Source organism: Morone saxatilis, unplaced genomic scaffold (assembly GCF_004916995.1).
Source record: "Morone saxatilis isolate NCDOM2014 unplaced genomic scaffold, NCSU_SB_2.0 Contig15, whole genome shotgun sequence".
NCBI classification, from domain to species: Eukaryota; Metazoa; Chordata; class Actinopteri; family Moronidae; genus Morone; species Morone saxatilis.
Window position 1 is genome coordinate 12,760,056 of NW_023339707.1, and position 22,652 is coordinate 12,782,707.

Sequence of the window (22,652 nt, forward strand, 5' to 3'; positions counted from 1 at the left end):
CCCCCCCCCCCCTCCCTCCCTTCATCTTTCAGAGAGGAGACCAGCAGGAGGGCGTGGACCTGACCTAAAGAAGGAAAAAAAAAGAGAGAAGACAAGAGGGACCAAAGACGTACGAGGCAAAGCCGAGGCCTCCTGGAAACATAGCCTCACACTTGCTCTGCACGAGTGTGTGTGTGTGAGGTTGCCCTCTGTGCGCATTTTACTGTACGTGTGTGTGAGCAGGTGGGACTTTGATGGGACAGTGAGCAATGCCTCACACGCAGCGACAGCAGGTTGGCAGTAGGGGGCAGTGCTCCTCACACCTCCTCCAACTCCTCCTCCTCCTCTCCCTCGCTGCCCAGCCCAGCCAAGCAGCCATAGACATACCCTCCAACTGTGAGTACAGATTCATATTGCACCATTCATAACAATGGTAGCCGAACACTCCCATGAGGTTCAAAGATCTATTTGTTGTGTTAATTACATTGTTGATTCATCAAAGCACACTAATAATGATCTTTCATCATGATTAATTAGTGCAAATGAGCACTGAGCAAACATGTGTTTCTCTTTCAGTAACCTCAATGTTCAGGCTTGGATTGCGCTTTTATGCTCGAAATACTACACTGTCTGAGGTTTTTTTGGTCAGGTCTGTGCCTGTGGTGCGTCTAATTACTTTGTAATTGATCCCCTCATACTGCATTGATTAGTCCCACTATTGATCTGGTTGCCTTGGTGCAAACCAGAATCTGATTGGGCAGTAATTTAATCAACAATTGAGTTGTACAACAAAAGTCCAGCAAGGTTTTTCCTCACTCGCTCTCATTTCGTCCTCCTCCTCAATGCAATATGTGGGCATTAGAAGTACAGCTGAGCTTGTGGCCCTGCAGGGAAATTGATCTTCATCTCCTCTGCTGCTACTGGCCTGCCCACAGAGCTCCAATGGAAGGAAGAGGAGAAAGAAAGAGAGAGAGAATATTGAGAGAGAGAATATTGTTTCCACTGCTGCTGTTGTTGTGCACATTTTATCTAAGACTATTGCAGTGAGTCACAGTCCTTCACCACCCACACAGATTTAAAAACCTGTGTGTACAAACAAGCAATTGCACACACGTGCTCTCACACACGCATAACTTACAAATGTTAATGAGATGCAGTAAATCGCCCAATCTAATCCCTGAAGGGGCGAGATGACACAGGGGTGAGAGGGCCGAGGGGCATGAAGGGAGTAGCAGGTCAAAGATTTAAAAGGTCAAGGTGTCCCCTGCCTTTCAATTAGTGAGCCTCTGCCATGTCAATGAGTGTCACTGAGGCAGTGATGGGGATCAATAAAGGAGATGTGTTTGAATCTGTGTCAAGGAGGCAGAGGTTAAAAGCTATGCTCCATTACAGGAGACATTACACTGCTTTATTGTCCATGTATCATAATTGTTGTATTATAATTGTATATCTCTCTCTCTCTTTCTCTGTCAGCCTGTGAGTATATTTAACTAAAATCTCTTTTTCCTTCTTGTTTATTATGACTAAAATATTTTCCCTCATTGCCTTTTCTCTGGCCACCACTGTGGACTAACAGACCACATAAGTAATCGTAAGTGCTTTTAACTTTATTGACGTCTATCTGCCCTAATGCAGGCACTGGCAAAGCTTATTGTAAACACTTTCATTATGCCAAAGAGGCTATTTCCCATCCAGCACACAGTAAAAGTCCTGTTTCACTGTGCTGCCCTTAGATGAATCTTGGATTAGTGTGCATTTGCAGTGTTATGCCTGTGTGTGTATCAGTGTTTCAGTGCGTGTTGTATGTGAGGATGTGCATGTGTGGTATTGTGAACATGCACCTGTTTTCGTGCGCCTGTTTCTGTATGTGGGTGTGTATTTAGCCCCGTTGGCTCCCATTAGGTGAGATCCCTGTAGGAGCAGGAAGGAGGAAGTGTGAGTAGCTGCTGTCTGTAAGGACGCAGGGCTGTCAGATCAAAGACACGGGGAAATAAAGAGGAGTTAAAGCACTAAGCACAGGCTCCTCTCCTCCTCCTTTGCCAATAATGGAGCAGCGCCCGCAGCCCGAACTTCAATTTGATCAGCCGAGGAAATGGGCTTATTTCCTCTATCAGTGGGAATTCTTTCATTAAATTCCCTCAGTTTCCTGAAGTGCCTTTTTTTTTTAATCTCTGTGAATATACCCCTTGTTTGTTTTTTCCTTTTATCTCTGTCTCCCTTTGCTCAGTTTTTATGTTGCTCTGCATGTGCTCTCTCTTCACTGCACTTGCATCCATCTTCCCTGTCTGCTCAGCTCTTTATCTCCATCGCCTTCTCCTCAACTACCGCAGCCCCCCCTCCATCCTGTGTCCTCCTTTACCCATTTACCTACATAATGTAAATTCATCTCTGACTCGAGGCTCTGTCTCTTTCCCTTAAAGTCAAATTAAAGACTCTACCAACAAGTATCAAGCTGTGACCTCTATTCCACTGCAAACAGCCAGTGTGTAGCTACTGAAGCTATGTAGTGAAAAAGATTTAAATTTCTGTCTATAAGTATTGAAAAGCAAAACATAAAAACACGACATGGGCCATAAAGCATGTGGAAAAATCAAACATGCTGGGATTTGGGTCGACTACTGTATTGAACCAGCATGTTGGTTTTTATGAGTCTGTTATCGAGGCTTTGCTTTATGGTTGTTATGGACAGTGGCGACAGAGGGAGAGAAACCTCTTCTGGTGGTCATTACTTTTTCTCCTTTGAAAATCCCTGCTTCATTTCCCCACAGACTCTTTCCCTTGCTCTCCCTCTTTCTCAGTCTCATCGAGGGAGCAGTGCTGTATATCTCTTTTACACGAACTCTCCCTCTTACATTATGCTATATCAATTTCCTCTCATCCCAGCCCATTTTCTTTGCCTGCTCTCTTCCTATTTTCCTCGGCCTACATTTCATCTCTTTCTCTGGGGAGTTTTTTTAAGTGATATTGACTTTGCTTATCGGCAGCTGTTACTGAACTATGAAAATGATTGGTATCTGTGTTTTTTCTGTGCTGATGATGTGTGTGTTACACAAGGGTGATTTATGTGTGTATGTCATAGCTAGAGTTATTGCAGCAGCATTCAGAATGAAAGAAGGTCATGTGAAGACTGCAGCAGTGTGTGCATGTGTCTCATGTATGTGCATTTAAGCCATATATGTGTGTGCTTTATAATTCTATACTTTTTATATTAAGGTATTGTGACAGCAGTAACTCTGTTTTTGGTCCTTGCAGTCAAGAGGCCTCCAATGATCACCACACAGCCGGAGTCTGTCACTGTCTTTAGTGTTGAAGACCTCGTCATGACCTGTGAAGCCACCGGCAACCCTTTACCGATGTTAGTCAGCAAACACACACGTCCGCACAAACACATAAAGTCTGAAGATGCTATATTAGTCATGGAGGAGCCTAGCCACCATTTATCTTTTTAGACAACTGAGAACAGTGACCTTACGTCTCCTTGTTAGGCTGACATCTACATATTAGTATTACACAAGAGCACAGATTCTCCCAGTCAGAGTTCTCATTTCAACCAGGGATAAATGTCATTAAGCCCTCGAGCAATCTTTTCAGAGTGTCTTAGCTGCTCTGAAGTGGAAAACTGCTCCAATTGCCAAGGAAAAGATGAATATCGCAATTACACAGCACAAGCTTATGAGTCCCACTGGGGCATCTAGTGTAAATTTTTCAGTAATTCATTTGTGTCCTCAAATTCACTGACATGTAAGGGCATCTCACATGTGTTGAAATTTTCTTTTTGTCAAAAGCAAGGAAATTATTTCCTGTCATTCATGTTGCTGATTTTCTTTTTTTTTGCTCAAGTTTCCGATGGACAAAGGATGGAGAGGAGTTTGACCCCGGCAGTGACCCAGAGCTGAAGGTTTCTGAGCGCTCTGGCTCATCTGCATTCTATACACTGAGTAATACTGTGGACACCCTGAAGCAGTACCAAGGCAAATATGTCTGCTACGCATCCAACGAGCTGGGGACAGCCGTCTCTAACGAGGCCATACTCAACACTGATGGTAAGAACAAGCTGATGGCTGATTCATCCCAAAAAAAAACACTGACCATTGAGAAAGGGTCATTAATTTTAAACATTAGTAATTGAAGTATTCAAATTCTGTCAAGCTCAGTGAGCATTTGCTAATTTGTAATCATTTGAGAGATGAATCACACCATTGGAAATAGGATCAAACTAAACCAACATCCTCTGATGTGTTTTCAGAGGAGCTACATGTCTTTTATAGATGTCAGTTTCAGTGTTAGCGCTCCTGTAAATGCCTTCAAGGTCTAGATTCGATGCGAGCTGTGTTGTTGTTGGTTTTATCAGCAATAACACAGCGATTTACAAAGCTGGGAGTGGAGCCCACGTATAAACATTTTCCTTGCTCTGCTTTATAAAGAGCTCATTTGTTAGCAGATGGAGACTCACAACCGCGAGCTCCCAGTATACTGCCACCCAGAACATAATTACATGCAATAACATAATAATCAGCATATATTCACACACAGGCACACACACACACGGGGCCCCTGGGCAAAAGTAAAGAGCACCTCCGTGTATCCATCCACCTGTGTGACTGGCTCTCTCCTGGGCGACCTCCTTCCTTCACAGTTTCCCTGACAACGGTTTCCCCAGAAACGCTCTTGAGTTGATGTCATGTGAAGCACTCTTCAGTAGCTCCTGTGGGGTTATCAACAATGTGCAGAGAGGAGGGGAGGGGAGGGGGGCACACATATGACTGACAAATCACGTCATTCTACCTCCGCAAGTCAAAAGACAACTAGTTGCCTTCTCTTTTTGTGCTTTTGCGCAAATCCTTAAAGTTCCTCAAATGGGGATTTATAAATACACTCCTTATCCACTGCAATGCGTGTTGAAGCTGACTTGTGCTGAGGATTGCCTGAGGAAATCATTACATGATGCAGTAAATGTGTGTACAGGTGGTTGTGTACATGTTTGTGTGTGTATCTAAGTACAATAACAGGTTTTTCCTCACTTGCCTCCCTTTAGCTCCCCCAACACAGCAGAAAGAAAAAAAGGTTAGTTTGAAGGCTGAAGAGGGAAACAGTATGGTTCTGAAGTGCAACCCCCCGCAGAGCTCTATGGAGCCTATCATTCACTGGATGGACTGGAGTGAGTACCTTTCCATCTCTCCCTCCATGACATCCTTCCTGTCTCCTCAATACATTATCCACTTAGACAATCTATCTGTCCTTTTGTTGTCCACTTTTATCACACCATAGAGGGGTAGTTGATTATTTATTTCTGAAACAATATTTTTCTTTCTGAATGTCCAGAAGTTCCTTTCAAGCTGAGTCTATTCTTACCCCCATTCTCTGACATCTATGTATTATATTTTTTCTATTTCTCTCATCCTATTGTATCTTTTTGCCTATCTCTTATTTTTTCTCTCACTATTTTATTCTGCCGTTAAGCTCTTCTTTCAATTTCCCTTGTTTCTCTTTTTTTTTGCTGCCTCTATCTGTCATCATTTTCTGTCTTGTTCTCTTTCTCATTTCCTCCCTCCCTCTCTCCACAGGGCTACACCATATCCTGCTGAGTGAGCGGGTAGTAGTGGGGAAGGATGGCAACCTCTACTTTGCCTATTTGACAACTGAAGACAGCCGGGATGACTACACCTGCAATGTCCAGTACCTTGCAACTCGAACCATTCTGGCAAAGGAACCCATCACTCTTACTGTCAACCCCTGTGAGTTTTACTCTGGATCAACTGATCTGATCTCAGCTGAACTGAATTCCAGCATCTTCAGGCTAAGACTGCTTTTATTCAGACTTTAAAGCAATAAAGTATGATGTTACTACCATATGAGGAAGAAAATAAACATTACAGGTGTACAAACCTTTTCCAAAAATGTTATTTCATGGGAGGTGCAGGTCAGTATCAATCACAATGCATGTATTATTATTATATATTTTCTCACCTATATCTCTAGTGCTATCTAGACTAGCAGATAGGTTTGGGGTTTGAAATTCCTGCATCTGAGATTTCTGTTGCCTCACTGACAAATTGCATTTTAAAAATTCAGCAGCAACATTTCTATCCAGAAACACTTGACAGAACACGCTAAACAGTTTTTAAAGGGACATTTTCCTCCATGTAAAATAGTTTGAGTAGTGAAAGGTTAAAGATGGCTAAGGGTCTGCAGCTCTGTGAGGCTGCACTTAGGCACAGTGGTGATTAGAGGTAAACGCTAATGACAGCATGCTAACGTGTTCACAATGACAATGCTAACATAATGATGTGGAGCAGGTACAGTGCTTACCATTTGTAGCGTGTTAGCATGCTGAAATTTGCACTAAACAGAATTGATGATCATTAAACAGATAAAGATTTTGACCTGATGATGGCGCTAGGTGAAAGGTCAGAGGATCAGCAAAGTTATTACAATTCATCCTGAGGGCAACATTAATGTCTTCATGGCAATTCAAATTTCATGGCAATCCGTCCGATAGCTGTTCAAACATTTTTCTCAAAACTAGAAATGTCAACCTCATGTTAGAGAAAAAGTCAGAGGGTAGTATTCATTGTCTGGGAATCAGAGATATATGTACCAAATCTTAATCCATCCATACATTGATGAGTAATATCAGTCAGAAAGAAAGTGGTGGACAGACAAACATTGCCATCCCTAGAGCTATGCTGCCAGCATGGCTAAATATATGATCTTTGTAATTTGGGTGAACTGAACCTTTAAGATGTAGTTTACACTGTCCTTAATGCGTATATTTAGTTTTGTAAATAAAACTGTATATGTCTTTATATCAAATCGGCACATTCAGTGTGATAAATAGTCAGCATGGCAATTTGTTGAGAACCACTGAGGCCCCATAGTTAAACCAAAGTCAACTCACCCCCATGTGGTGGCATGTTGTGCTGACCGAAGCAGTACCGTGTCCAGTACACGATCCCAAAGCCAGCAGGGGGCCCATCACCTCCTCAGTCCAGTGGTAATGAGATGCAGCTCACACTGAGATGTGGCTGCCAGCATCTGTGGCCCAACTAGAGGTCAGAAAGATGAGCACATGTTAACATGAGACCTCTCTGTATGTGTGTGTCTAGAAAATCTGTATGATGATGGGTTTTTAGAAAGGTAAAGTCTTCGCCACACGATTCCACACCCTGCATCTTTGTGTGTCTGAGTTACTTAGGTGGCTGCTGTGTCAGCAGCACGGCAATTTGAAATTTACCCATACATATGTATGAATCTTTCTCTTCGTCTTTGTGTTTCCAACTCTCTTTCTCCAGCCAACTCTGTACTGCGGAACAGGAGGCCCCACATGATGAGACCTACTGAAAGCCACAGCACTTACCATGCCCTCAGGGGCCAGACAATTGAGCTTGAGTGCATCGTACAAGGCCTGTGAGTATCTGTTTGTTCATATGTGCATGTTACTGCCCCCATCGTCAGAAAACTTGAGCCACTCCTTTTAATCAATCTTACCTGTCTCACGTCCATCTCCTCTCCCCTCTTGCTACCTCCCTACACTCTCCTCATTCCATTGTCTATCTTTTGCTTTCTCCTGCCAACTCTGTTATTGCTGCCTTCTCATTTTCATACATTTCTTCTCTTTTCACTGTGCATGTCATTCATTTTAATGTCACACTGTCAAACAATATTCCTCACGTCTATTTCTCCTCTCTCGGTTTCATTCACCCCTTTGTCTCTTGCATCTAATGCATCTTCCCCCCCTCTCTCCTTTTCTTCAGCCCAACTCCCAAAGTGACATGGCTGAGGAAGGACGGCGAGCTGTTTGAATCTCGGACCACTAAAGAAATGTTCAACCGCCGGCTGCGCTTCAGTAATATCTCTGAGAGTGACGGGGGCGAGTACCAGTGTATAGCTGAGAACTCTCAAGGGAAGGCCACACACACTTACTTTGTGACTGTGGAAGGTAAGGCACATCTATTATACTATACTATACTATTATACTATATTTACCACATTGCATGTGAAATAAGGATGATTTGAGCATCATGTATTGAGCATCATGTATACAATATAATGTAACTACAAAGTGGAAAATCATGATCTGTCATTTTTGTTGTTAGGCAAAGGTTGTAAAAGTACTTCACTACTTAGGGCACTTGGAAGAGTCAGATGAAAATTAGCCAGAAGAGATATCTGACTTTTAGTACTAGTATAGGTCAAACTCCTGTAGTACCCATGATGCAACCAGATAGCATCTTTCGTTAGATCCCTGCTGAGTTAATATGCACATTTTTAAAGCCTTAACAGAAAGCCTATGCCCTTGTTTGCAGGCTTTCTGTAAAAAGCTTGTTCTCTAAGCCCAAGCTGACATACCCGGGTGAATTTCCTCTTGACAAAGAGAAGAAGACATTATACAACTGTCACAAGCTGAGCAGTACTTGCTGTGACTAGTAAATTGACCTTGATTTGTAAAACAGTTTAGTGGTCAGTGGCTCCATTTTTGAGACAACTTGTAGGGTGTGACCTATCAATCTCAACCCATCAGTCTCACTGAGTGCTGTCTTTTGTTAAGGTTTGGTATTTTATAACTCAATAACATAATGTCTTATTAATATATTTTGCCCCTTGTAGCGTCTCCCTACTGGACCATTGAGCCAGTCAGTCAGTTATATGCCCCAGGTGAGACTGTTAAACTAGACTGCCAGGCAGACGGCATCCCCTCTCCTACCATCAGCTGGACCATAAACGGGATCCCTCTCTCAGGTAAGTGCACAGACCCACCTGTAACTACAAACATCAACACATTACCTTGAATATGCGTGTTGACCATGTGTTTTTTCAACAGCAACCGACAAGGACACCAGACGTTCTCTGATGCCGAGCGGATCTCTAATACTTGAAGATGTCAACTTTGGAGACACTGCCATCTACCAGTGCCAGGCCTCCAACAAGCATGGAACCATCCTCACCAACGCCAACGTCTATGTCATTGGTAAATGTTTGCTTTGTACATGTCACTGATTAAACAGTTATATGAGTATGTCGTCTGTGTGTGTCTCATTTCCCTTTGTGTGTGTTGTTTCAGAGCTGCCTCCCCAGATCCTTACTGAGGATGGGAATCAATACACAGCTGCAGAGGGCCAGAAGGCTTCACTGGAGTGTGAAACATTTGGCTCTCCTAAACCTAAAGTCATATGGTGAGGCACATGATCACCTTATTCTGTTCCCTTGTGTTCTGTTGCACTGTATTGTATTGTGTATTCTAGTGTGTCTGAAAGATTTTCATATTAACAATTTCCCAGAGGTGAAATTTTTGCGTATGTAGCTCGTCATATGCATAAATTAACAAGCAAATGCTGTTACATCTGGGCTGTGAATGTTAGTGTGGTAAGTATCTAACCAGGCTTTGTTCTTTCTGGTGAAATAGGCCAAGTGGTGAATGAACTGGTAAATTCCTCAGCACCTGCGGTAGCTTAAAAGGTTTATTTCTGACTCTGCTTGCCAAGTTTCTAATGTGTCTTTTTGGGTGTGTGTGTGTGTGTGTGTGTGTGTGTGTGTGTCCTATCCAGGGAGAGCGACAGCACCGCCTCCCTTCTGGCAGATCCCAGAGTTAACCAACTCACCACCGGGGGGCTTGAGATCTTTAATGTCACCCACAACGACAAGGGCACCTACACTTGCTTTGTAGTGAACAGCAACTTGTCTGTCAGTGCCGAGCTGGAAGTGCTCAGTGAGTGAGACACTCCCTTAGCAGCTAATGTTATTTGCACCTCATGCAGCTTGTCTCAGCATTGTATGTCTCCTTGCTTTCTCCTCCAGACAGGACAGTGATCCTGTCACCCCCACAGGCTCTGAAGGTGCAGCCTGGAAACACAGCAATCTTCACTTGCCAGTTCCTTGTTGACTCCAAACTCAGCTCTCCATCCATTCAGTGGAAAAAGAACGGCCAGAATCTCTCTGAGTCCCACAGTGATGAAAAGTAAGACTAAATCCTTCACATACAGAATGGACAAAAAATATGATAATGTTAGAAATTGCTGAAAGGATGATTATTTTATCCATTTTTGTTTTATATGTTTGTTTAATTGTTTTACTCTCTCTTACTTTACGCCAACCAAGAACAGTGTTTACAAATTAGCTTCTGATCCTTCATGCATTGCATCTGACATATTCCTTTTTTTAGAGATGATGAGGTAGAGACAAATGTGATAAAAGTTGGTCATGATTGAAAGAAAGAAAGATGAGGATAACAATGATGACCATATTTCCTCAGATACACATTTGATGGATCAGACCTGATAATAGCTAATGTGGAACCAGGGGATGAGGGCGTGTACACCTGTCAGGTCATCACTAAGCTGGACATGGCTGATGCCAACAGCACCCTCACGTTATGTGGTAAGATCACTGATCACATACTGTATGATCAATTACCAGCATGTGTCTGAATATACAACAGGCCTAGACAATATATGCACAATTTTTCAGAGAAATATTTTTTCTCACAATTAGAGAGACCTATTTGTTTAAACTTGCTGTGTGCAGGTAGTTGTGGTAATAATATTATTGTTGTCCCCTTTAGATCGTCCAGACCCTCCTGTCCTCCTCCAGATCACTGACCCTAAGCATCGTGCAGTCACCCTCAGCTGGACTCCTGGAGATGACCACAACAGCCCTGTGCTAGGTATAGTACAGACAAACACACATCTGCACACACCTACCTCATGCTTTCTCTGTTTTCCTTCTGTTCAGTGCTAAAACTGCTTTATATGGATGGTGATTCAACTTTTGGGTTTTAAGAAAATGTGTAATTTTTCCTGCTGAGATCCTGACGTTTACACTAGAGCCTAAGTGAGAATATGCACTGACACACACACACACACACACACGCACACACACACACACAAATACAAACATAGAACTTTTCATCTTGTCTAACTCCAACACTCAGAGCAACAACCACATATAATTTATCTCCCTCTGGCAAAATGAAAGGCTGCTCTGTTTTCATTACTTGGGCAGGATTATTATTTGATCTTCAGCATCAGACTTGTAAAGCTCATAGTTTCACTAAGTGTTTATGTTTCTATTGCTTCCTTCTTATTGTTTACCTCCTGTCTTCCCCCATCTCTCCTTGACTCTCTCTCTCTCTCTCTCTCTCTCTCTCTCTCTGCAGAGTATGTGATTGAGTTTGAGGACCAAGCTTTGAAGCAGAGGGGCTGGGAAGAGCTGAAGAAAGTAGGAGGGAATAAGAAGCGTGCTAGCCTCTCTCTGTGGCCCTACATGTCCTACCGCTTCCGGGTCATTGCCATCAATGATGTGGACAAGAGCGACCCCAGCAAGCCATCTGAAATCCACAACACACCTGCTGAAGGTTAGAGACAGTTTTTCTTAACCACAAGTTTTTATTCTCAAAATGAACCCCAAGGGTCACAACACTGAACTTGTTTTCAATCACAGCTCCAGACAATAACCCTGAAGATGTTAGGAGTGAGTCCAGAGACCCGGATACCCTGGTCATCACCTGGGAGGTACATCTGTTACCTGAATGTGCAATTATCTAAAGCATTATCAGACAAATCAGAAAAAAGGGGATTGTGCCTTATTGACTGCTGTTCCCATCACTGCAGGACATGGACAAACGTAACTTCAACGGACCTAACTTCAAGTACCGGGTGCTGTGGAGGCGAGTGGTGGGCAGCGGGCCCAAATGGCACACCAACTACACAACTGCACCACCATTCACAGTCAGTGACATTGGCAACTTTTCTGCCTTTGAGATCAAAGTTCAGGCTGTCAATGAAAAAGGGGACGGACCTGCACCAGACCCCGTCATTGGCTACTCAGGAGAAGATTGTAAGATATATTAAAAAATCGGTTGTTAAGCAGTTTTTCAGCAATACCATTTTCTTTCACTGGGAATACTTCAACGTTGTATTCTTTCTCTCGTTGTCTCTCAGTTCCATTGGAGGCTCCAATGGATGTGGGTGTTGTACTAATGAACAGCACTACCATCAGGGTGACCTGGGCAGCAGTAGACAAAGAGACGGTCAGAGGACACCTGCTGGGATACAAGGTACTGATCCTGTATCTCTGTTTGGTCTAAGATATTCAGATCCTGTGCTCATGAATAATGCATACATTGGGTTTGCAGCAGAGGCAGCCAGATCTTAGCTTGGCAAGGGCCTCGGAGTTCTCTTGAGTTTCAAGGTTGTGAAGAATAAAGTCTTTTTATAAAATTTTAGATGATCTAACCTTCAAAATGTTTCACACTTCAGTGGCACTGCTTCTCTTTCTCTCGGTTGGGTCTTTGATGCATGTTCCATTCAACACCAAAGCCGTACGCTATATTTTTTCACTAATAAAAGTAAATGTTTCTTCAGGTCTGATGACATCACTCAATACAGCCATGATATGAAATTAATTTAGCATAAGAAGTGTATGAAATGTTTAAAATTCAAATTATTTCTGGGGTCCAGATCTACTTGACCAGAACCGGCTTCAGGAGACCCCATCGAGGCCGGAGGGCCAAGGAGTCAGAGAGCACTGTGGTGGTGGAGACTGGGGCCAGCGAGGAGAAGAAGGTGATCAGTGATCTCAGACCATACTCCGAATATACCCTGGCCGTCACTGTGTTCAACAACAAGGGAGAGGGACCCCCCTCAGAGCCGCTGTCCTTCAAGACTGAAGAGGGAGGTGAGAATGAGAAAGAGAGAATAAATTGGGGACGGAAGGGCGACAAGGCTGAAGTGGGGGGTGGTGATAGATAAAGTGGGCAAAGATGTTAAATTACAGACGGAGAGAAAGATGGAGCAGGATGGGAGAAGGGGAGGGGTGGATAGTGGGTAACAACAGAGGGAATGACACTGTTCTCCAGAGAATGACAGTAAAGAGATAGAGCGTGAAACTGATGCAGGGATAGATATTATTGAGCAGGCAGGTGTTGGGGGAATACAGTAGGTCAAATAAGTATAATAATGCCTTTTAAGCTGAGTGCATTTTAATCAGGGCTGTTTGTGTTGCTGCTAGTACCTGGTCCTCCCACATCCCTCATGCTGGACAGCCCGTCAGAGACAGAAATGACCCTCCGCTGGACGCCTCCTGGACAGCCCAATGGAGTCCTCATTGGATATCTACTGCAGTACCAGCAGAGTGAGCATTGTTTACACCCTTACACCTACAAAATAACCAACATTTGGTACATTCTGTTTAATAAGTGCTGCATGAAAGATATCAGTAAAAACATCAGTGCGAATGACACCAACCGATACATTTCCCGCTAAATCAATAACACTAGAAATATGTCAGAAGCAAAGCCTCTTAACGATGCTCATCAGTCAGTCACATGTCACCCATAACGATGTGTTGAAGATCAAGTAGTGATTGAATGTTTTTTTGGCTGTGCTGTGGTCAGTTGTGGAGAGTGATGACAGCCCCATGCAGGTAGAAACAATAGACGACCCCACAGTCAACCACCTCACCCTGAAGAGCCTGGACCGTCACAGCCACTACCGCTTCTACTTAAGGGGCCGCACTCACGCAGGGGATGGAGAGCCCATCAAGAGGGAGGGTGCCACCATGCTGGATGGAGGTACAAAGCCAATTCTTCTTCATTGCAGATCTGACTCGTAAAGGAACAGGTTGTACTAGATCAAGAATGTGATTGGTCTGAATGTCTTGCAGCACCTCCTGCCAACATCACTACATCTGTGGGGGAAAACTCAGTCAACTTCAGCTGGGTGGCCAAGAAGAGACACAGGAATGTTAGCTTCCAGATCCTCTACCTCAACAAAAATGGTACAACATCTACACTAATAAGTGCTTAGAGAAAACCTCATTGCATTAGTAAACAATGAAAAGGAAAATCAAGGCTCCCTTTCAGGGACAGGGAACCTTGCAAGGGCGTGAAATCCCATAGCCCAACACTATATGTGTTGTACCTTGTTCTTTTCCTTCAGGGATCAGAAGTTAGTCATAACATTTCATTTATGTCATGTCTCTGCAGATGGCAGTAATTGGAAGAGGACAGAGAAGGTGAACTCCTCTCAGTCTTTCTACCAACTCCAGGGCCTGACTCCTGGCTCTCATTATCGTCTACGCTTCTCCTACAGCAACACCACCTTCTGGGAGACTGACATCGACACAGAAGGAACAGGTACTATCAGCATTCTTCCTTCATTCATCCTCATTCCTTTCATCTTCTCTGCTCTCTCCTCTGGGCTTCCCACATCTAAATATAAAGAATGATCCTACTGAGAGTGTCTTGCAGTTCTCTCCACTGCTTGTGAAGTGCTTTCAAAGACTCGTGTTTATCTGAAAAGAGAGCTTGGTTAGCCATATGAAATGATTCATTACTTGTATTTGTTTGGCGTATTGTGCTGTATTCTTTGGTTCCCGAGCGAAATGCCACCCTGTCAGCATGCATAATGCTCTGTCTGTTTTGCTCTAGATCCTTCTCCCTCTTTTATCTCATTTCTTCTAGCTTTTTTATCCTTCCCACTACTCTTGTACTTTCATGCTGTTTCTCCATTACAAAAAGCATACTCTCTTCTTTTCCCTCTGAAGGAGTGACGGAGGTGCAGCCAAGCTTTGCAACACAGGGCTGGTTCATCGGTGTTGTGAGCGCCATCGTGCTGCTGCTGCTGATACTGCTCATCCTCTGCTTTATCAAGAGGAGTAAAGGGGGGAAGTATTCAGGCAAGTGTTGATGAATACAAAATGGTTGAGGCCTTGAACAGCTCTATATTCATTCCTCCTTCTAAGCCTGTGTGCAATAACAATACAATGTTAGATAACTGCTTTATCAAACTGTACACGAGCTTTGTTGGTAACACTGGACAGTCTGGAGCAATAAAGCTTTCTCATAAGGAAAATGACAAGAAAAACAAGTCAAGCAATTACAGGAATGCACAGTAAACAAGATTATTCTTACTGGAAAGAAGTAAAATAAGATCACACTTGCACAATTCTCTCCAAACAGCTCCCTATATGGTCCCTATAGTGGCTCCAACTCCAAATAATTGGCTTTCAGGTGTCCGCCTTTCTCCCTCGCAGCCTTCACATCAAACATGTAGTGAAACATACCTCTAAGCCTCCACTTCTTTATTATGATGGTAGGGAAGAAGCTCTGCCCTGAAAAGAACTGTGAAATAAAAATCACAAACCACAAGAGAAACTGCAACCTGCAGGCCACTGTCTGGCTGGTCAGAGGAAAGCAACAGCGTTTCGTCCCTTTCCACACCAGGGAGAAACAAGTGGCTGGATCGTCTTAAAGTAGACTTAATTGCCTGTTCTTAAAGGAAGGACTAATTTAATAATAAATACTGAACAATTCATTATTTAAATTGTTTTGAATTTTATAGTAATAGTCATAGTGGTCGTTATTACACTGAAAGCCAGATGAGAAATTACGTCAAATATCAAACTATAAATCACATAAACAAACAGATTCTGACAACAGATAGTCCAAATCTTTTTGCTCCACATACACAAACTCCTTTTTTTCACTTGGTGTTATCTTGCTGTGCGACAGAATGTCATTATCGATGTCTGAGACGGTGTCTTAGAGAGAAACATGGTTGAGATCTTCCTGATAATAAAATCCAATAATCTACTCCTCAGTGAAAGATAAAGAAGAGGGTCCGATGGACTCAGAAGCACGGCCTATGAAGGATGAGACTTTTGGAGAGTACAGGTTTGTCATCTGAATGCACATCAAGTGTTACATTATGTTTCTATAGATCCTTTAAATTCAAACTCCTAACACATCTCTGACTCCCTCTGCACTGGCTTTCCTAACCCTTTGTGTTCCTTTCATTGTCCCTTTTCTCCCTAATGCTTGCCCATGCTATGCAGATCTCTAGAAAGGTATGCTGTGCTATCCCAAACCCACTTATTTATTATTCCCTGCCAATGCCTGACTTACCCACTGACTTTCCTGTAACATTTGGTATCATCATAATGTTATGTATTATAAAGGGCTGCAACGATCGATTAATCTGCCAGTTATTTTCTCTATTAATGATTTGGTTTATAAAGCATTAGTCATCAAAGGTTTTTTTTGTCTAACAGTCTAAAAACCCCAAATACTTAGTTTAATAATGTAAGACGAAGAAAGGCAGCCATTTCTCACATTTGGAATCTCACTGGAACTATCATTTTTTGTGCGTTTTTTCTAGAAAAAGTATCTAGTATTAAAAATCATTGCGGTTCTAGTATTCTAGCATGTAATCAGATCACATGTAATCTTATAACTTAACTTATTGCTTTTGACCTCTACTGTGCTCTCGCATACTGTAGTGACCTTGAGGAGAAGCGCACAGCTAGCCAGCCGTCCCTGGGCGAGGAGAGCAAGCTGTGCAGTGAGGACAACCTGGACTTCAACGGCAGCAGTGCCATAACCACAGAGCTCAACATGGATGAGTCTCTGGCCAGCCAGTTCAGTCGGCCCAGCGAGGGGCTGGAGGGGCTCCGTGGCATACCCGACAACTCCCCGCTTAACCCCACCGCCATCTCCCCAGCCACCAATGGCATGCCCAACTCAGTCACCATCCTCGATTAACCCCCTCATATCCACCGCGGACCATCAGACCAAAACATCTCAACACATGTGCCCATACGCTCCTGCTCCCTACTGACTTGCTCTTGATCTGTAGTTTAACGACTAATACACAATCAATATATTGACTATTCAGATGCACCTGGCAGTCATCTGAACGACTGGACTATTTTGACCAAAGGAGTGTCCAAAGTAGTGGACAATGTGATACAAGTTTGACTGACCTGAAGATGTCCTTTGACCCCCCCCTCACCCTCCTCTATCTGTGTGTTTACAACATATCTTGATGACTAACATTCATTTCTCTCACTTTCCTCTCTTTTGTTTCTCTACACAGACAACTCTATAGAAAGATTAAAACAGAATGTTGTACAGGTAAACATATCAGAGGGATTGTAGGTATGGTCCTATAGAGATGCAGGGTAGTGCATTGAAAGAGGACGGAGGAGGATGATGGTAGAGCCTAGTGTGGGGAAACAGACGGCACATGCTGCTGTAAAAAGTCTTGAATCTTAGAAACTTGTCTTATATTAATTATTTCTCACATGATTGTATGTCTAATGCCATTTGATGTCTCAGATTGTACTTACCAGTGACATTTTTTTTATAAATGTGTTACAAAACATTCTTTTGTTATCTTTTATTTATATTATCACTTTTTCATATTGTTTTCTACAATATTTGTTAAACACATGACTTCTCCTTATCGTCATATTTCATAGATCGAATTGTTTTAATTGAAACTAAGTAAAGCCAAGTTTCTTACTATAAATAACATTGGATGCATAAGGGGAACTTGCTGTGAAAATGCTGAGTAGCATCTGGTGTATATAGCTGCATCTACATCTATCTATTTAGCCATAATACAGTATTATAGATATGTACATGCTCCTTATAAGTTCCTGTGCCTGCTGGGTTTGCATAGAGCACCAGATTGATGTCATTACTCTCTCGCCTTCCCACCAGAAGTGTAATGTCATTATTGGAAATGATATTGTAATTTTTCGTGTCGAGACCTATGTGTAGCTTTCTGTATCTGTCTTTGTCTCTTTCTACACTGTATTAAAAACATTGTTGTCTCTAATCAACAATCTTTTCATACCTGTCCATCTCATATTACACAAATTGTTTGAGGAGCAGTATTTATGTATATTTACAGATCAGAGAGTGGAGTCTTGTGGGCAGACACTCTCAAGTTTTATTTTCAGACCCTCATCAATGCAAGTTCATATTGCAGACAGGCGTTATGATTGCAAGTTGATGTATAATAAAGACAAGCAGTTGGTATTTACATCAAACACAGAGAATGTATTCTTTTTAGAGCTGGGCAGACATTGTATTTACATGCTACTGATTAAAAGAAATCTGAAAAGAGTGGTTATGAGACGACCTGGAAGAAGTTTTTTTCCCACACAGAATGTAAATACAACCCTTACAGATTGTTTTGATGAACCCAACCATGTTTGATATAAAAATGTGAAAAATGTGCAGGTTTGAGGCCACTTAACTTTAAAATGTTGCAAGTTGTCCTTTCTCTTCTTTGTAATATTGCTATGAATTCAAACTTTCTGTCTTTGACTAATGATTGCAGTGAGATTTGGCTGTTTTAGCAAAAATAGTTCATAGTTGAGGAAAAAAAAATAAAAAAAGGGGAAAAAATCCACATTGTTCTGTAGATGTTTGCAAACATTTCAAAATCTGAAAATCTAAAACGTTGTACATTAGTGTCATATAGTGATAGTAGTTACATTACAATGAAAACTAAGATTGCGTTCATGCCCATAAACATCCAGCAATGCATTGCAGCGAAGTGAATATCTGTGGAGTTTTTGTCTCATGCAGTTATGAGAGGCAGAGATGCAGCGACCCAGTTTGTGCATACCACAGGGAGTACCTATATGCAACTTTGCTGCCTCAGTTCTCTCTATTCAAATAAAAGCTTGACACTGGCCAAACATCACCTGACAGTCCCTGAGGTAAAGAATACGGGATGTCTATAAAGGCTAGTGGCACTGAAAGAGGTGTGTGTAAGCTCCCCTGTTGTTGGTTATTCAGACACACTCAGGACAAATAAAGCTTTTAAAAAAATCTATTTTCATACAGGAGCGGTGAATGACTCAAAATATGCCAATATTCTAACTTGACTATCTGCTGCTAAACATCTGTGTTTGTCAGTGTTCGAGGGCAAATGTTAGCTTTGAATGAGGAATGAGTGTACACACACAGATACTCACTCGACTGCCACTCACTCTTTGCTTTTCATGTGTCGAGGGAGGAAGCCCTGGCCTTTGCTTTCAACTGCTGTTTTCCCTGCCCTTTTTTTTTAATATTCAAAAGATAAAAGCCTAAAAAAGTGAATTGGTTCATTTAGAGAAGCTTCTTCAGAACTCCGACAAGCAGGCAGATTTTAAACAACAATGCCTGAGTGGGGAGGGGAGGGGTGAGGGGAGGAAGGAGATGTGTGTCACTGCCGGAGTGTAGATGTGCCTATTCGTGGTGTGTGGGGTGCACAATTAGAACAATGGGACTGATGGTATCCATACGTATCATGGATGAACAACAGGAGTTAGATGGACTTGTACCACATATGGGGCCAATAATTGTAACTGCATTATGAATCTACCACTGTAACTGGATATATGACTGAAAAATAAAGTACGTGGAACAATCTGTATCAAAAAAGGGTTCCTTTTTTGTCATCAGTATCAGCCAATAAAATCGATGCATATGTGTCACAAAAATTGTAAGCAGCTATTATTGATCACTCAGGTTTCAGTTCACATTGAGTGTGAGTATAGCAACCAGTAGATTTTATTAGCACATTGTCACAGGAGGACAAGCCTGTGTAAGATGTGTGGTGGTCAGCGGGAGCTTGTGTTGAACTGAAAAAAGTAGTCCTTGGTGGGTTTGTTGGTGTATAGCTTCTTGTTCAGGTACTCCTGACTACGGCAGACAGAAACACAAATAAACACAAGGTGAGAAACTGTTTCCAAAAAATGCTTATTTAAATCTGAATCTTACATTAGAGTAGTTTATCACTTGCAACCCAAAATACATGTGCTGACTACTGCCTGAATAGTCAGTGTATGTATGTGTGTGCAGTGCTCACTATGCCTGCTGCTCCCTGGCCAGCTGCATGTTGTAATGATCTGTCTGAATCCTCTTCTGTCTCCTCAGCTCTGCTGCTCTCTTTTCCTCCTCCTCTGTTTCTTTGGATAGTTTCAGGAGCTTAAGTTTCCAAGCTGCCTCCTGAACCTTCTCTGCATCACGTTGTCTCTAAAGATGGAAAGAAAAAAGGTCTGAATGCTAAACCTGAGTGGAACTTTTATGATCTAGCAGTGTTCTTATGAACTAATGGTTCCTAACTAGTTCCCAACCTGGGGATTTAGGACCCAACCAAATGGTTAGAAGATAAATTGACAGTATAGTTCCTAATATGATAAGAAAACAGAAAAAACTAATCCTGCTACACAAAACTAGGTTTATATTTTCAGATGTATTAAGCACCAGATCATTTTAACATTTAAACCCACTAAATCTAAAACAATCTGATAAGGAATAATGTCCCTTTGGTCACAACCTAAACTCCCTGTGTGTGTATTAGAGTTGCATTGTGTTGTAGAGTGACTCCAGCACCTGTCTCTCAAGACGCTGTTCTTCTCTCTCCCTGTGGATGGCGCTCAGCTGCTTAGGGCTCATCCCCTTCCACTTGTCTATCAGGACCCGAGGCGGTTTCCCTCCTCCCACCTCTCTCTCCGCTGCCTCTGCACACTCTGTCATCATGTCGGATGTCAGCGTGTGCCATATCTCTGCCAGATTCTCCCTTTCCTCTCTCCTGTGCTGCTCCTTCAGTTTCTCTTCCCGCTCTGCAGCCTGTTGGGGAACAGTATCCATTGAGGCCTTACTACTGATGATGAAGAACAGCTGATTGATCATCCCCTTGATGATTAGAATAGCGGAAGGTTTACGAAACCCAACCTCTAATATGTGGTTAATTCTAGCATAGAGACAAGAGTCAGCCATATGGTGAATGTCCTCCTGGGAGACCCACTCAGTCAGTTGTATTTGCATGTGCATCGTGCATGTGAGTGGTTATTAGAGAAACCACACAATTGTCATGAAAAATACCATGAACTGAATGATTTATAATGATGCGTCCCAATGGAGGATTCAGCTGAGTGCATTCAGGCAAATGAGGGGAGAGCTAAATGGGGGCTTTTAAAAACAGACAGGGCCTACGCATACATCAAAGAAGTTTAACCATCCATGTTGCTTGGTACCAACTAATATGATGGACGCCTTGCAGCAGCAAGTGTGCGTACGCATCACTTAACATTTTCAATTAGCAATTTTAATTTCAAAATCACACCTGAGAACACAATGTCAGAGCTCAAAACCCCCACTGGATTTTGTTTGGAGGATCCATATCAGCAGGAGGTGTGTGTGTGTGCATCTGTGTGTCCATCTGTGTGTGCACATTCATGTACTGTACCAGAGTTTGATTGTAGTTGTCGAGAGCGATGCGGGCAGCTTTCTTACACTCCTCCTCTACTGCGTGCAGCTGAACCCCCATAAGGTCCTGATGCACCATCTCTTTGCTCACGAGAGTCTCTGTGACACACACACACGCAAGTTGGAAATCACACCTGCGTTAGCCATTATCCATTGTACAATGCTCTTTAATGGCACACTCACACATGCATAACGGCTCTCTGGGATGAGCATCCATCAATGCCACCTGGCAGTAAGGGCTGTGCGTAGGAGTGTGTGATTGTTTGTGCAGGAAAGCATGAAGCATGTGTGTGATTTACAGAGGCTATAGTGTACAGCATGTTAGCTCATCAGTGATTACAGTGTGTGGGCTTGTATTTGCCTTTTTTCACCTCTGTGCTTGGCTCCCATGTGCCTTCTCTCATTGTCTTCCTTCTGCGCTCGCAGATCTCTTTCTGTCTTCTTTATTTGTTCTCTCCTCTTTTGTTCGTCTCCAATATCCTCTCCCTGTACGTGAAACAAGGACACGGTGCACAGGGGGGAGCGTGATTATTCATTCAGCCATTCGCTGGATTTTGTACTACTGGCCTTGATGTACACCGAGCACCTGTCTGTGTCACCGATCCTACCTGAAAGACTTGCATGCTGGCAGGCCCCAGCTCGCCCTCTGGAATGGTGATTCTAAATGCCCCCTTCAGGCCACACTTGAGATCAGCATCTCGAGAGTCCTCTACACGTTGATGAGTGGCCCAAAACTGGGTCAGGTCAGTATGCAAAGCTGCCCGCTTCTCTCTTTCATCAATATCTTGCTGCAGCAGTACATCATCGTGATATTTTCTCAGCTTATCTGCAATGTAATGGAGGTGATTTCATAAATGGAGATGGCCTAAAACCATATTCTTCTAGAGGACTCAGTTCCTAGTTATGCCCCTGGGTGAATAATGGTTGTGATTAAAATGAATCCTCCCTGGCTGTCATCATGTCCATACTTTACCAAAAGCTTTGTCCTGTTGCATCTCCATGTTTTGCTGATGTTTTTTCTCCTGGACCTGTTGGTTGACAGCATCAAGATCAAGGCCCATCACACGGAGCCGGGTGTTGAAGATCCGGGCCTTGCGTGCTGTCTCTGCAGACCTCCGCCTCTGCACCGCCTTTTCTAATGACTGGTCTACAGGCAAATCCACTTTGTACATTTTCTCCGTTTCTAATGGGACTAATGGGAATAAATACATAATTACAAAGCCGATTATTATGGCTGACATCCTTGCTGGAAATAAATGATTTAATTATTATAACTATCATACACTGGTGAAATCATCTTAAACCAGATTTGATCAGATTAGTATTTTCTTTAAAGACACATCACAGATTTAAAGCAGCACTTACCTCTGACGTTACAGATGTGGCCAAATTATTTAAGTTAATTTAAGGACTTTAGACCCCTGTAGCACCTCGTGAATGACGCTGCTGTCGAGTTATGTTGTGTTTGGATGCCCACTGTAACCATGGTAACATCTCAATTTGCCGCTGGGTTGTGCTTTGCTTTACATAAATAAAATAATTAATTAACAGTGAGTGGTGCGCATGTACAGAAACATTAAAGTTTTCTGTAATTAGCACCATTTAATAATAATACATTTTATTGTAA

The 22,652-nt window shown here is 42.6% G+C and overlaps 2 protein-coding genes across 3 annotated transcripts in view; one reads left to right on the forward strand and one right to left on the reverse strand.

The window, feature by feature from the left end:
* l1cama (L1 cell adhesion molecule, paralog a) overlaps nt 1-18,165 on the forward strand; it is a 36,824-nt gene extending 18,659 nt beyond the window's left edge. Inside the window, exons 2-28 of one of the 2 annotated variants that reach the window (XM_035656917.1) lie at nt 33-375; nt 1,556-1,570; nt 3,232-3,334; nt 3,820-4,022; nt 5,015-5,137; nt 5,544-5,714; nt 7,272-7,386; nt 7,734-7,918; nt 8,587-8,718; nt 8,801-8,947; nt 9,041-9,152; nt 9,525-9,685; nt 9,775-9,934; nt 10,229-10,353; nt 10,538-10,639; nt 11,132-11,329; nt 11,416-11,486; nt 11,586-11,811; nt 11,916-12,031; nt 12,435-12,651; nt 12,985-13,107; nt 13,370-13,546; nt 13,639-13,752; nt 13,961-14,110; nt 14,521-14,652; nt 15,577-15,649; nt 16,255-18,165. In XM_035656917.1, coding sequence (XP_035512810.1) covers nt 249-375; nt 1,556-1,570; nt 3,232-3,334; nt 3,820-4,022; nt 5,015-5,137; nt 5,544-5,714; nt 7,272-7,386; nt 7,734-7,918; nt 8,587-8,718; nt 8,801-8,947; nt 9,041-9,152; nt 9,525-9,685; nt 9,775-9,934; nt 10,229-10,353; nt 10,538-10,639; nt 11,132-11,329; nt 11,416-11,486; nt 11,586-11,811; nt 11,916-12,031; nt 12,435-12,651; nt 12,985-13,107; nt 13,370-13,546; nt 13,639-13,752; nt 13,961-14,110; nt 14,521-14,652; nt 15,577-15,649; nt 16,255-16,516 — 3,840 coding nt within the window. In that variant the 5' untranslated portion in view covers nt 33-248 and the 3' untranslated portion in view covers nt 16,517-18,165. The remainder of the gene's footprint in view (nt 1-32; nt 376-1,555; nt 1,571-3,231; nt 3,335-3,819; nt 4,023-5,014; nt 5,138-5,543; nt 5,715-7,271; nt 7,387-7,733; nt 7,919-8,586; nt 8,719-8,800; nt 8,948-9,040; nt 9,153-9,524; nt 9,686-9,774; nt 9,935-10,228; nt 10,354-10,537; nt 10,640-11,131; nt 11,330-11,415; nt 11,487-11,585; nt 11,812-11,915; nt 12,032-12,434; nt 12,652-12,984; nt 13,108-13,369; nt 13,547-13,638; nt 13,753-13,960; nt 14,111-14,520; nt 14,653-15,576; nt 15,650-16,254) is intronic. The other variant, XM_035656918.1, reaches the window with a different exon arrangement.
* Nucleotides 18,166-19,125: 960 nt separating this feature from the next.
* On the reverse strand, nt 19,126-22,549 carry ribc1 (RIB43A domain with coiled-coils 1). The gene is made up of 8 exons (XM_035656956.1): nt 22,391-22,549; nt 21,999-22,217; nt 21,634-21,851; nt 21,397-21,511; nt 21,006-21,124; nt 20,150-20,386; nt 19,623-19,789; nt 19,126-19,456 (listed from the first exon to the last, which is right to left on the reverse strand). Exons 2-8 carry the CDS (start codon nt 22,195-22,197, stop codon nt 19,375-19,377), a joined length of 1,137 nt encoding a protein of 378 aa, XP_035512849.1. The 5' UTR covers nt 22,198-22,217; nt 22,391-22,549; the 3' UTR covers nt 19,126-19,374.
* Nucleotides 22,550-22,652: the final 103 nt, after the last annotated feature.